Raw genomic sequence first — 13,137 nt, 5'->3', positions numbered from 1 at the left:
CAGCACGGCTGCTAACTCATTGCAGGTCAGCGCCCGTGTGAGGGCTGCAAAGCCAAAAATAAATTGCAGTGCGACTTGGAAGCAATGTCAGAGCCTCAGGCATGAGCGTACATCGCCACAACATTCATTTAATTTCTGCTTAGGAGTGGCAGGTCAGGGAAAGCAACATGAATGGCCCTATTTTGAAGGGATCAGAAACCATTCAATAGGTAGCAGTGCTTTCCTGGGTTTCCTCCATGTTACTGAATGGTAATAGCAGGCTGAGTAGTTTCTTGTAAGTGATCAGTATTTTTTCTAAGCATTTGGAGCCAATTCACAACTGTTATTAGGTAAGATTTTATGGGATTCACACACAGAGCATAGAAAGGACTTGTAACCCCAGCATGGATATTTCTGAAGTGCAGTCAGAGGAGTGGGAGGTAATTAAGCTAAAGCCAATTTGGTCAGAGTAGTAACAAGGTGAGAAGGCAGAAGCCCCATCTTCACCACCTTTGTCCTTCATGCTCGCTCCCCCCTCTGAGCGCTGAACATTTATGTTCATATATATACTCAATAATAACGTTGAGAGGGTTCTTTGAGCCCCTTGTACTCCTGTTCTCCATCCCTGAAGTGGGTCATCTGCCAGCTTTGCCTTTCCCAGTTCTTGTCTCAGCTCTTTTGCTGCTGTACATCTGCTCAGTTCCTTGCAACTGGGATTCTATGTGCACTGTTTAAACTACTGTGGCTAGTCTTGCCATGGCGCCCGTGGGAGCAGCCACACAGGATTCCTAGGGAACCTCTACGGAAGGAAGTTTGAGGCTAAAATGTGAAGTCATGATGGGGAGGGAAGAGAAAAATCTCTGCTTTAGTTCAAGAGCAAGTGCACAGGCTACAAAGCCACCTTTAAGATACAGCGTGGTAAAGATTCTTACCCAGACCATTATGCAAACTGTTGCACTGCTCTCTTGACCTTATCAAACTTCTCCCCATATCTACATGCATCCTTGCACTTTATTTCAAGAATAGTATCCAACCTTAATTCCATCCGCACCTTAACAATTTACATAGCCATATGTCTCCTACAGCCTAAACACAAGCTGATCAAGTTTAAGTGTACTTGTTCAAGGATAGCAGAATGGAGATGGAGAAAGGAAAAGTTATTTACTTTGTTCCCATAATATAAGAACATGGGGCCACCAAATGAAATTAATGGGCAGCAAATATCAAAACAAATAAAAGGAAGTTCTTCACACAGCACACAGTCAGCCTGTGGAACTCCGTACCTGAGGAGGTTGTGAAGGCTAGGACTATAAGAGGGTTTAAAAGAGAACTAGATAAATTCATGGAGGTTAAGTCCATTAATGGCTATTAGCCAGGATGGGTAAGGAATGGTGTCCCTAGCCTCTGTTTGTCAGAGGATGGAGATGGATGGCAGGAGAGAGATCACTTGATCATTACCTGTTAGGTTCACTCCCTCTGGGGCACCTGGCATTGGCCACTGTCGGCAGACAGGATACTGGGCTGGATGGACCTTTGGTCTGACCCAGTATGGCCATTCTTATGTTCTTAACATATGTAAGATGTATTATCAGATAAGCAGCTTTTGCTAATGGATGAAAAGCAGAAATGTGTATGGCATGGTAGATGTGGTCTTACCCCTAACCTCTTTTGCACTGCTGCATAGAATACTTTATCGTCTGCAAACTTTGCCACTTCACTATTTACCCCTTTCTCCAGATCATTTATGAATAAGTTGAATAGGATTGGTCCTAGGACTGACCCTTGGGGAACACCACTAGTTACCCTTCTCCATTCTGAAAATTTACCATCTATTCCTACCCTTTGTTCCCTGTCTTTTAACCAGCTCTCAATCCATGAAAGGATCTTCCCTTTTCTCCCATGACAACTTAATTTACGTAAGAGCCTTTGGTGAGGGACCTTGTCAAAGGCTTTCTGGAAATCTAAGTACACTATGTCCACTGGATCCCCCTTGTCCACATCTTTGTTGACCCCTTCAAAGAACTCTAATATATTAGTAAGACATGATTTCCCTTTACAGAAACCATGCTGATTTTTGCCCAACAATTTATGTTCTTCTGTGTCTGACAATTTTATTCTTTACTATTGTTTCAACTAATTTGCCCGGTACTGAGGTTAGACAAACCATAGTTAATAGTTTCGCAATTTCACATTTGAGTTCTTTCAGAACTCTTGGGTGAATGCCATCTGGTCCCGGTGACTTGTTACTGTTAAGTTTATCAATTAATTCCAAAACCTCCTCTAATGACACTTCAGTCTAAGACAATTCCTCAGATTTGTCACCTACAAAGGACAGCTCCGGTTTGGGAATCTCCCTAACATCCTCAGCTGTGAAGATTAAAGCAAAGAATTCATTTAGTTTCTCTGCAATGACTTTATTGTCTTTAAGTGCTCCTTTTGTATCTCGATCGTCCAGGGGCCCCCCGGTTGTTTAGCAGGCTTCCTGCTTCTGATGTACTTAAACATTTTGTTATTACCTTTTGAGTTTTTGGCTAGCAATTCCTCAAACTCCTCTTTAGCATTCATTACATTGTTACACTTCATTTGGCAGTGTTTATACTCCTTTCTATTTACCTCACTAGGATTTGACTTCCACTTTTTAAAAGATGCCTTTTTATCTCTCACTGCTTCTTTTACATGGTTGTTAAGCCACGGTGGCTTTTAGTTTTTACTGTTTAATTTGGGGTATACATTTAAGTTGGGCCTCTATTATGGTGTCTTTGAAAAGTGTCCATGCAGCTTGCAGGGATTTCACTCTAGTCACTGTACCTTTTAATTTCTGTTTAACTAACCCCCCTCATTTTTGCATAGTTCCCCTTTCTGAAATTAAATGCCACAGTATTGGGCTGTTGAGGTGTTCTTCCCACCACGGGAATGTTAATTGTTGTTATATTATGGTCACTATTTCCAAGCAGTCCTGTTATAGTTACCTCTTGGACCAGGTCCTGCGCTCCACTCAGGACTAAATCAAGAATTGCCTTTCCCCTTGTGGGTTCCTGTACCAGCTGCTCCAAGAAGCAGTCCTTTAAAGTGTCAAAAAATTTTGTCTCTACATTTTGTCCTGAGGTGACATACCCCAGTCAATATGGGGATAATTGAAATCCCCCACTATTATTGAGTTCTTTATTTTGATAGCCCCTCTAATCTCCATTAGCATTTCATCGTCACTATCACTGTCCTGGTTAGGTGGTCAATAATAGATCCCTACTGTCATATTCTTATTAGAGCATGCAATTACTATCCATAGAGATTCTATGGAGTATGTGGATTTAAGATTTTGACTTCATTTGATTCTACATTTTCTTTCATATAGTGCCACTCCCACCCCCTGCACGACCTGTTCTGTCCTTCCGATATATTTTGTACCCTGGAATGATTGTGTCCCATTGATTGTCCTCACTCCACCAGGTTTCTGTGATGCCTATTATATCAATATCCTCCTTTAACACGAGGCACTCTAGTTCACCCATCTTATTATTTAGACTTCTAGCATTTGTGTACAAGCACTTTAAAAACTTGTCACTGTTTATTTGTCTTCCCTTTTCTGATGTGTCAGATTCTTTATGTGAATGTTTCTCATCTGATCTGACCCATACTTTATCCTCTTCCATCCTCTCCCCCTGACTAAAGCCTAGAGAATCTCTATCAATAGTCTCTCCTCTAAGAGACATCTCTGTCCAATCCATCTGCTCCTCTGCAGCCATCGGCTTCCCCCCCCATCTCTTAGTTTAAAAACTGCTCTGCAACCTTTTTAATGTTAAGTGCCAGCAGTCTGGATCCATTTTGGTTTAGGTGGAGCCCATCCTTCCTGTATAGGCTCCCCCATCCCAAAAGTTTCCCCAGTTCCTAATAAATCTAACCCCCTCCTCCCTACACCATCGTCTCATCCATGCATTGAGACTCTGAAGCTCCGCCTGCCTACCTGGCCTTGCGTGTGGAACTGGAAGCATTTATGAGAATGCCACCATAGAGGCCTTGGATTTTAGTAGGGACCAAACTTTCAAGAGTGCTCATCAGCATAAATAGGGCATGTGTGTGCTAAGCTCTCCTGAAAACATTGTCCTTAGGCTAACAAAGTAGGAGGGGTGTTTCCCTAAAGATCTATTTCTACATCTTATTCCCACAGAAAGTGATAACTCATTAGACACACTTCAAACATTGAGAATTTTATTTAGTCTTAGTCTCACATTTGCACATCAACAGCAATGTAATCAGCAGAACAACTAGTTTGATTAGGCCCCTTGAAATATTTTGCCCATCTTCAGAATCTTCTACATCTCCCTCCCCTGCTCTCTCATTTAGAACTATCCTGTTACAATCCAGCATGTTTATCAATGTGGCAGAAAAATCTAATGGACCCTTTACGTTTTGTCAAGGTTTGGGCATTCAGTTGTGAATATATGAACTAACAAGATGTCACAGATAGCTTTAGAAGTTTACTACTGAAGCATCTTTCAATTTCAGATCTTTGAATGCTCATTTTCAGCTTCTTCATTCTGTAGAATTTGATTAGGATAAACCTGTAAATTAAACAGTTAGAATTAGTGACAAGATAAATTTTAATGCTGAGAAAACCTTTAATCCACAGATAGTGAACAATCTGCTTTGTACGATTCAGGAAGACTTAATTCCTCAGTGACATTAGGTATCACTAAGTTTCATATTCCAACTGTGCTTGCGTAGACTAACAGTTGCACAATTGGCAATTTCTCCTCAATAAAAAGCAGAACAGCAGAGTTGTCTCCGATGGAGAGTAACACCCATAATTAGACAAGCACTGTAAATGCACTTTACAGAGTTTAGCATAGCTAGTACAAGTTTGAGTTACCGCTCCTTTGGACTCCACCTTTAATTTCAGACTTGGACATGCAAAGGAGGAAACAAATTAGAAGCTTTTGTGCATTCTTTCAGTTCCATTGCAAATGACTACAGTGGGCCCTGACATGCAAACCAGAATGGATATTACCAAGTACCATGCTGGTTCTTGTCCACTTCTGATAGAGAGACTAGGAACAGGCCCAGTTCCTGAGATAATTAATCTTATTGATTAGGTGATTTAAATCTGTACCAGACTACACACAACTAAATAAGCTACTCACCATTAGCAAACCTGCATTGCTTCAACACCTCGCTGAAGCCCTCACACAGTTTGAGGTCACTCTGGTTCTGTGCACACTCCAAAAACTGCTTCATTTCATACTGGCAGGGGGGGTACTGGGACTGCTGCTGGTATGCAGGCTGGGCTGCTTGAGGCTCCTGAAAAAGCCGCCACAGAAGCACAAATTCACATATTTGAAAAATGAACACTGATGAAGATTTCCAGCTACAGAGAACCACACTTTAAGAGGACCTATTACAATAGGTACACATCTGCTTATTTCTTCCCCTGTGAAGAAGGCAGCAGGAGCTCCATTGCAAGTTGTGCAACTTTCAAATACTAGAGGTAATATCCTGGCCCCACTGAAGTCAAAGGGAGTCTTCCCATTCTTAGAAATTTAGGATTTCATCCAGAGTTCAGCAATGTAAGAACTGTCCCTAAAGGGATTCAAATCCCAACACAGGGACAAGACTACCCAAAAAAGCCTGGTCCCAAGCATCACACTGGTGAACAGAGGTCAATTTAAATTCAGTAAAACATTAAGGTATTTTCCTAGTCCCCTTTATGTTTAGGAAGCTTGTTGATAAATGAGCTAATGTTTTGGATTGCAGTTGTATCTGCATTTTAAAGAAAAACGAGATCAGAAAGGGCACTAATGGAAGGCTGATCCATAACTCTCCACAGTCTATTTCAGTAAGATTAAGAATTTGGTACAAAAGAAGAACAAGATAAGATGTTCAAATGCAGCTGACAGAATCTGAGCCTTATACCTAGCCTCTAACGGACCATCTTAATCAATCTAGTCTTTTTTCTACTTGAGTGAAAAGCAGCACATGGAAATTCTCTTGTGCACAAATCCAACGGATAAATATTTCAGATCTTCATCACAAACTCTTAATGAATCCTAGAATGGCAGTTAACGCTTGAATACCCCCAAAGCTTCCACCCGTAGCATCTTATTACTCTGATGGCTAATCTACCAATCAAACCATAAAGGCATTAGATTTGACTGAGCATATCTGTTACATTCCCCTTTTTTGAGGGGTTGTGAGGTGGGGTGTCAAGAGCCAGTCACTTCTAAACCCAGTATAACCACCACTACATGATACTACCCATTTAAACTATTTGAAGTTTGATTTGTTTGAAGTACATTTCATAAATGGTAAGGTGGTAACTGCTTTGCAGGATAAATATACTAGACTAGAATTATACATGTATCCCCATATACCATCTCCAAGCATTAAGCGGTCATTGGATTATAATGTCAGTCACTATGGCTCACCTTACAAGTTTCCCATTTCATACATAGCTCAGACTTAAGATACAATATCAAGCCATGTACCTGGTAAGTAATGTCAGGCCTTGCAGCTTCAGAGCTGCTTCCTCCACCAAATCCTCCTGTCATGGCATGACCCAGTGTGTGTCCTACAGCTGAGCCTACTGCTACTCCTGCAGCTGTTGTAGCCATCTGTGCCATCAGACCAGGCTGCCTTGGTGCAGCAGCAGGAGACGCCACTGCAGATGCAGGGGCAGGTGCTGGTACTGCAGCACGAGCTGCAGGGGGCGGGGGTGCAGCTCTCATTTGCGGTGCACGACTGTGTTAGAAAAAAAAATCATTAATGCAACAAAATTAAAAACAAACAAAAAAACCAACCTTTATAAAGAGCTCCCCATTTAAAAGCTGAGTTTTTGAATACCTGTAATGTTTATACCACATGCACATCTTGCAGTACTAAGGGCTTGACTACACTACCTGCCGGATCGGCGGGCAGCGATCAAGTTTTCGCATCTAGTATAGACACGATAAATTGACCGCTGAGCGCTCTCCCGTCAACTCCGGTACTCCACCAGAACAAGAAGCGCAAGCGGAGTCGGTGGGAGAGTGTCAGCTGTTGACTTACTGCAGTAAAAAGATCTAAGTACCTCGACTTCAGCTGAAGTTGTATAACTTAGATCGATCTCCCTCCCGTAGCGTAGACAAGGCCAAGTCAGAGTTGTTCATGCTTTAGGCTTAGGTCCCCTTTTTGAGAACATCGTAAAGATTTCACAAATGGATACATGAGATTCAGACCCCCTGCCCATGTGAATGAAAACAACAAATGTGTGAACCAGGGGATAATCGACGTGTCGTGGATTTTCAAACCAGAGCCAGTTGGGTTTTGCCAAGGCTGATCCACAGCCAGTCCATCCTGTAGGTGCCACAAACTAGTTTAGTTCACGACTGCTAAGGCACTACCCAACCCGGTTACAAATCGGATGGGCTCTAGGCCGGTTAAACATTGACCGCCTCGACAAGGCCACAGCGCTCAACAAACAACATCTCCCTCTGCAGGAGAAGAGAACGGAGACTGTTACATAACCGAGGCCTTCGATCATCCTTGGCCTCACTGGACGCTCAGCCAGAGCTCCCCGCTGCCCTGCGCGCACCGTGCTCGCTTGGGGAGGCTCGTGAAAGCCCCCAGCTCATGAACCCGGCTCCGCGCAAGGGCTGTAACTGAGTGCGACAGCGGGGGGGCTGCTGCCCTGCCAGGCCTGGGGAGACAAGGGGAGATTAACGGGACCCCCCCACCCCTTGTTCCACGTGCCCCCCGACCCCTCCTCCTCGCCCGCCCCCCCTCAGCGCACCCTGTCTGCCCGCCAGACTCCTCGCCCACTCCCTGGCCTGCCCCCGGTCCCGCTCACCTGGCCGGGGGCGCCATGCGGGACGTGCGGCTCCTGCTACCCCTCGGCATGCTGGCGGCTACGGGCGGGCGGGCGGACTCGCTAACGGCCGGGACTGCGTCTGCTGCACCCTCCTTTCCCTGCGAAGGCCGCGAGCCTGACTGATCCGCCGCTTCCGCTTCCGCCCCCTTGAAGGTCACCGTGTTTCCAGCAGCGGCGCGCCCTGATGATGTCACACGCGCGCCCGGCGCAGAGGGCGGGGCCAATGCTCCGCGATAGCAAGAGTTCTGTGCTCCCTCTTGTTAAGGCTCCTCTGGCCCAGTCTCCACCCCCTGCCATGGATGGGAGAGACTCTGCTCCTGGCCCCATCAACCTGCCCTCAGACCAGCCTCCCTCTCCAAGCCAGGCTGGGTGGGGAGGGACCCACCGAGGAGGCTCTGCTGGAATCCCCTTAAGAGCTATCCTGTATCCCCACAGAAGCCCTGCTGGGTGGAGGAAGGATGTTCTAGAGGGCTGCCCTGTGTCCTTGGTTAAGGCCCTATCTATAGGCCGATGGATGTCAATGAAGTGGCTGAAGTATTGGGAAGTCAAGTGCGACTATTGGGCCAGTCTGAGAACCTATGAGCAGCAGGTGGTCACTGTTCTTGTGGAGTTGATCTTAACATTTACAAGGTGAAAACTTAGTTATAAATGGCCAGTTTTTATATGGTATAAGAATGATAAAGAACTTAATGTATCTGTTTGTATAGCAACCATAATGGGGCCCCACTCCTGATGGAGACCTCCAAGTGCTGTCAAAATAGAAATGTGAATTAATAATAGTAAAAGCATCTTAATGTCCCTCACCAGCACCACTGTTCAAAATTCAAGCCAAGAGAATGAAAAATAACAAATATTCAGAGGAAACCAATTAGTAAAGTGACTACAGATCCAATAAATGCATTTGGTAGGAAAGTCTTACAGAGTAGAATCATCTACAATCAAGTATCAGAGGGGTAGCCGTGTTAGTCTGGATCTGTAAGAAGCAACAGAGAGTCTGTGGCACCTTTAAGACTAACAGATGTATTGGAGCATAAGCTTTCGTGAATGAATGCCGCGTCTGACGAAGTGGGCATTCACCCACAAAAGCTTATGCTCCAATACATCTGTTAGTCTTAAAGGTGCCACAGGACTCTCTATCTACAATCAAATTACATAGTCTTGTGAATGCTGTTGTATATAGTCTGTGTTTAAATGAGTTATTATATATTTAATTAAGCCAAGTTTAGTTAATGTGAAAGGTTTTTCGTATGTCTGAAAGGTGTTAGTACTATACAAATACTACTTCCAAAAACTTATTTGGGTACAGACTCTCGCACAAAGCACCCTGTAATACAACACCTGTTCAGCTAATGTCCTAAATTTTTCTCTCTTTTAAACTGATTGGTCTAGCATGTGTGAGAAATTATACTGTTTGTTTAAATTTATTGCCACCTTTTAATTTTGATCTATTAATAGTTTCACCTGTTCTCTAGAGCATGTATCAATTCCAGCTTTATAGCATTGAGGTAATAAACAATCAGAAGGAGTAGCAGATATCTCTCCCCTCTACCTTTATTTCATATCTCACTGCCTCGATTAACATTTTCTGTTTATCCATATTTAATTTCCAGTTCCCCAAAAAGCATAATTGTGTCATTTTCGCATACAGAGGGGACCTATCGTCAGATTAGACAACTGTCTAGAAAGTAAAAAAACGAGTATTGATCAGAAAAACTATGACCATGATTCCACACAGAGTTGTGTGCAGGAACAGCTGTCTACCCACACACAGCTCGTTTAAAGTCTTCAAAAAAAAAAAACAATCTTAAGAGCAGCAGGGGGACTGATAGAACCCAACTCCCAAAAATTGCCAGGATCAAAATCAGATACTTATGTGATTTTACTGACAATAAAAGCCACTCTTTTTTAAAAAAAATAAGCCAATAATACCTTTATTTACATATATTCATACAGCTATCATTTATTAGAAATGTTATTTACAATTAACCAGTATATATAAAGGTACTATGAACAACCCAATGCCAATATACATAACCAGTCATTTCAAAACAAAGAAAAACACCAACATTGCCCTAACAGGACAGTTAAAAGGGATATACTTAAAATACACTCTGTGTTAACCTACTGTTGTTACACTTAAGATCACCAGAACTTGATGAGAACGTATATTTCAGTTTATTCTGTGGTTTTGATACCACTTAATATGTAGTTGCCCCTGTATTTTAAGGCCTAGATCCTGCGAACATCTATGTCACACTTTTACATGCCTGTGTAAATCACTGTGAGACTACTCATGTGCCTTCTTTGGAGCAAGAACCATATCTGCAATGCCTGTTGCAGTTGTGAAGCATCTAATAGAGTTCTGATCCTGATGAGAGCCCCTTGCTGCTACTGTAATTGCACATGCGTACTTTAAGCATGGCAGTAGCCCCTATTATAGTACACAATGGGACTGCTCATGTCAGTAAAATTAAGCATGTGCACGATAGAGGCCTTAGGCGGTTTCCCCTATTTGTATGGGTCTTTCAAACAGCAATAAGGGACAGAGATATTTTTGAAAATACTGAAAATTAAAAAATATATATATTTGAAACTACTTTAATCCCCCTTAAAAAAACAAAACAACCCCCTTGATTCCATGTAATGGTGTCCCTTTTCAACATTCTGGCTGGGATTTTTAAAGATGCCTAAAACCTCCCTAATTTACACCGCTTTGAAAATCACAACTCTCTCACTTAAGCCCTGATTTTCCAAACTCACCTGTGCCATTGGATCCCAGTGCCCACACCAACTCTCATTCACTGACTTCAATTGGGTTCTTTGTGAGTACAAGAGATCCACCTGCACATATGATCATGTAAAATCAAGGCCTTAGATTTAACAACCCTGAGATTTAAGGCCCCAATCTTACAAATTTTTACACACCTGAGTAAGCTCATTGAGTTCAACGAGACTACTTAAGTATGCATCTATGGACCCTGCAACAGGATCTACTAGCAAGGAACCCTGACTTCAATGAAACTTCACCTGGGCACAAGCATCCATACTAAAAGATATGATTGTAGTGCCTTCAAATGTAAAGTCTCCAAGACAGAAACCCTGGCTTCGTATTTGTCTGTAAAGTTCTTAGCATACTGTTGGCATTATATAAAATAACACAAGATGAGGCAAAAAAAGTACCAAGGACCTTGGTCTTATTGAAAAAGTCACTTATTTGTCCTGCAAGACATGGTATTTAAGCAGTGCAGCAGGTGAGGTTAAGGAGATCCCATTGCATAGCATTCCTGAACAGGGCTCCCTTTTTCTAAGCGGAACAGCAGTTGGAATGCGGGAAGATGTTTAACATCTGGTCCTCTATTCAGCCTGCAAGAAATGGACACAACACATTGTCTCTTTTAGTTACATGATCAGCTACTGTGTGACATTTCACTGTTTCATTTAAACATGAGGTAAGCCGACCCTCTTCCTTTGTAATCAGCACGAAACAATCCTCCCCCAAGAATATTTACAGTGGTGGTGCCTTAAATTCAGCAAGATCAGGCAGCTCCTTGGGCTGCACATACTGACGCTTCGAAGTTGGAGGGGGAAAGAGCAGCGTATAGAGAGAGGCGATGAAGTTTTATCACCGCAGTTAGTCTTAACGCTCATTATTATTATTATTTATGTGTATTACCATATAGCCTAAGGGTCCTAGTCATTGGACCTGGTCTCCTCTGTGCCAGGTGCTGTACCAACAGAACAAAAAGTCCCCATCTCAGGAAGCTTACAAGCTAAGTACGGGGAGAAGGAACATTATGGACCTTGGGTTGCTTTCAGAGGGGATACCACTGGTTTGGGGCTCGCCCACCACAACAGCGAGTTGGGTGGGCGGGGGGGGGGTATGACAGAAGAGCGAGGTACAGATTTGCGTGGCTGCAAAGGGGTTTCGGGGCGGGGGACGGTGCAAGGCGCTCGGGTCACCTCCCTGGGAAGGCCGGGGCCTTGGGAAGGGTGGGGAAGGGGGACCCCCCCCCGGGGGGCCTAGCGCGTAACTCGCCCTGGCGCTGCGCCTCCCGGCCCGTGTGGAGCGAGGCCCGCGCTGCTCCCGGCGGCGCCGCTTGGCCTGGCTGTTGCGCAGCTTTTGTGCGATCTTCCTCTCGTGGCCGGCGGGGAGGTAGCGGTTGGTGCGCAGCTCCCTCTCCCGGCGGCTGCGGCCCTTCCCGCCGGAGCCCGGGCCCCGCGGCCCGCTCCACTCCCGCACGTTGTACCACTCGTACGGATCGTAGCGGGCCTCGGCCTCCTCGGGCTCCTCCGCCCCAGGGGGCGCTGCCTTCTGCGGCCTGGCACTGGCGGCGTCCAGGCCCTCGGGCTCCTCCCGGGCCCCTGGCTCTCGCATGCCTGCCGAGCCCGGCTCTGGCTGAGCGCTGTCCCGCCCACCTGGGGGAGGGGGCACTCCGCTCCGCCTTCCCATTGGCTCCGCCGCGGAGGGCGGGCTCTAACTCACCAAAAACCCCACCCCTCTTGTTGCGTCAGAGAGTATGCCGCTCCCTCTCTGAAGGTTAGCGGCCCCTGGGCTTGCAGGGTTGCTATGGCAACAGAAGCCTATGCCAAAGGTTCCCCCTCTCACTTCTCAGGCCTACATGCAGAGGGGCATGCCCCTTGCCCCAGATGTATACACAAGGGGATTGGTTCTGCCCCCAAGTCTATATACAAAGTGCGGGTGTGTCCTGTACAGCAGATTCATACCCAAAGGGGGGAGTCCCCTGCCAACAAATCTATATCTGCAAGGGGTGGTCCCCTGCACCCCACTTCTATATATAAAGGGAGCACTCATCTTGTCTATCTAGAAAAAGGGGGGCCTCCTCCCCCCCCAAGCCTATATACAAAGGGGACCCTTGCTATCTATCTCTCCCTATATGCAAAGAGTGGGAGGCTCTCTCTTGCCCAATGCACATCCGTTTTGGCACAAAGGATCACTACAGCTCCACTATGGGATTGGGATATGTTAGAAAAAGAGGTTCAGAGATAGGTGGCAAAAAATAGGAGAGATTGAAAGGATTAGGACTTTTTAGTACAGAGAGGGGACATGATAGATGTCAAAAGAATAATGAAAGGCATTAGAAAAAGAAAATTGGGCACTCCTATTAGATACTTCATACACATTAAAGTGCAAGGCAATATACTGAAAATTGATGAAAGGAAATACTTGTTTAGACAGCACAATTAACCTGTGGATATTGCTGCCACAAGATAGCCAGCTTATTCAGATTTTAGAAAGGATTCGTTATTTACATGTACAATAGAAGATCCACAGCTACGTTACAAATATATGATGAAAA

At 44.7% G+C, this 13,137-nt stretch overlaps 2 protein-coding genes across 2 annotated transcripts; both read right to left on the bottom strand.

Annotated features, from left to right (window-relative positions):
• Positions 1–4,168: 4,168 nt before the first annotated feature.
• On the bottom strand, positions 4,169–7,972 carry CHCHD2 (coiled-coil-helix-coiled-coil-helix domain containing 2). Its single transcript, XM_065418152.1, has 4 exons — positions 7,799–7,972; positions 6,459–6,711; positions 5,118–5,274; positions 4,169–4,538 (listed from the first exon to the last, which is right to left on the bottom strand). Exons 1-4 carry the CDS (start codon positions 7,846–7,848, stop codon positions 4,528–4,530), a joined length of 471 nt encoding a protein of 156 aa, XP_065274224.1. The 5' UTR covers positions 7,849–7,972; the 3' UTR covers positions 4,169–4,527.
• Positions 7,973–9,734: 1,762 nt separating this feature from the next.
• Positions 9,735–12,194, bottom strand: NUPR2 (nuclear protein 2, transcriptional regulator). The gene is made up of 2 exons (XM_065418109.1): positions 11,856–12,194; positions 9,735–11,182 (listed from the first exon to the last, which is right to left on the bottom strand). Exons 1-2 carry the CDS (start codon positions 12,192–12,194, stop codon positions 11,174–11,176), a joined length of 348 nt encoding a protein of 115 aa, XP_065274181.1. The 3' UTR covers positions 9,735–11,173.
• Between the last annotated feature and the right edge of the window lie 943 nt (positions 12,195–13,137).

Source organism: Emys orbicularis, chromosome 17 (assembly GCF_028017835.1).
Source record: "Emys orbicularis isolate rEmyOrb1 chromosome 17, rEmyOrb1.hap1, whole genome shotgun sequence".
In the NCBI taxonomy this organism is placed as follows: Eukaryota; Metazoa; Chordata; order Testudines; family Emydidae; genus Emys; species Emys orbicularis.
This window is presented reverse-complemented; position numbering and strand designations above follow the sequence as displayed.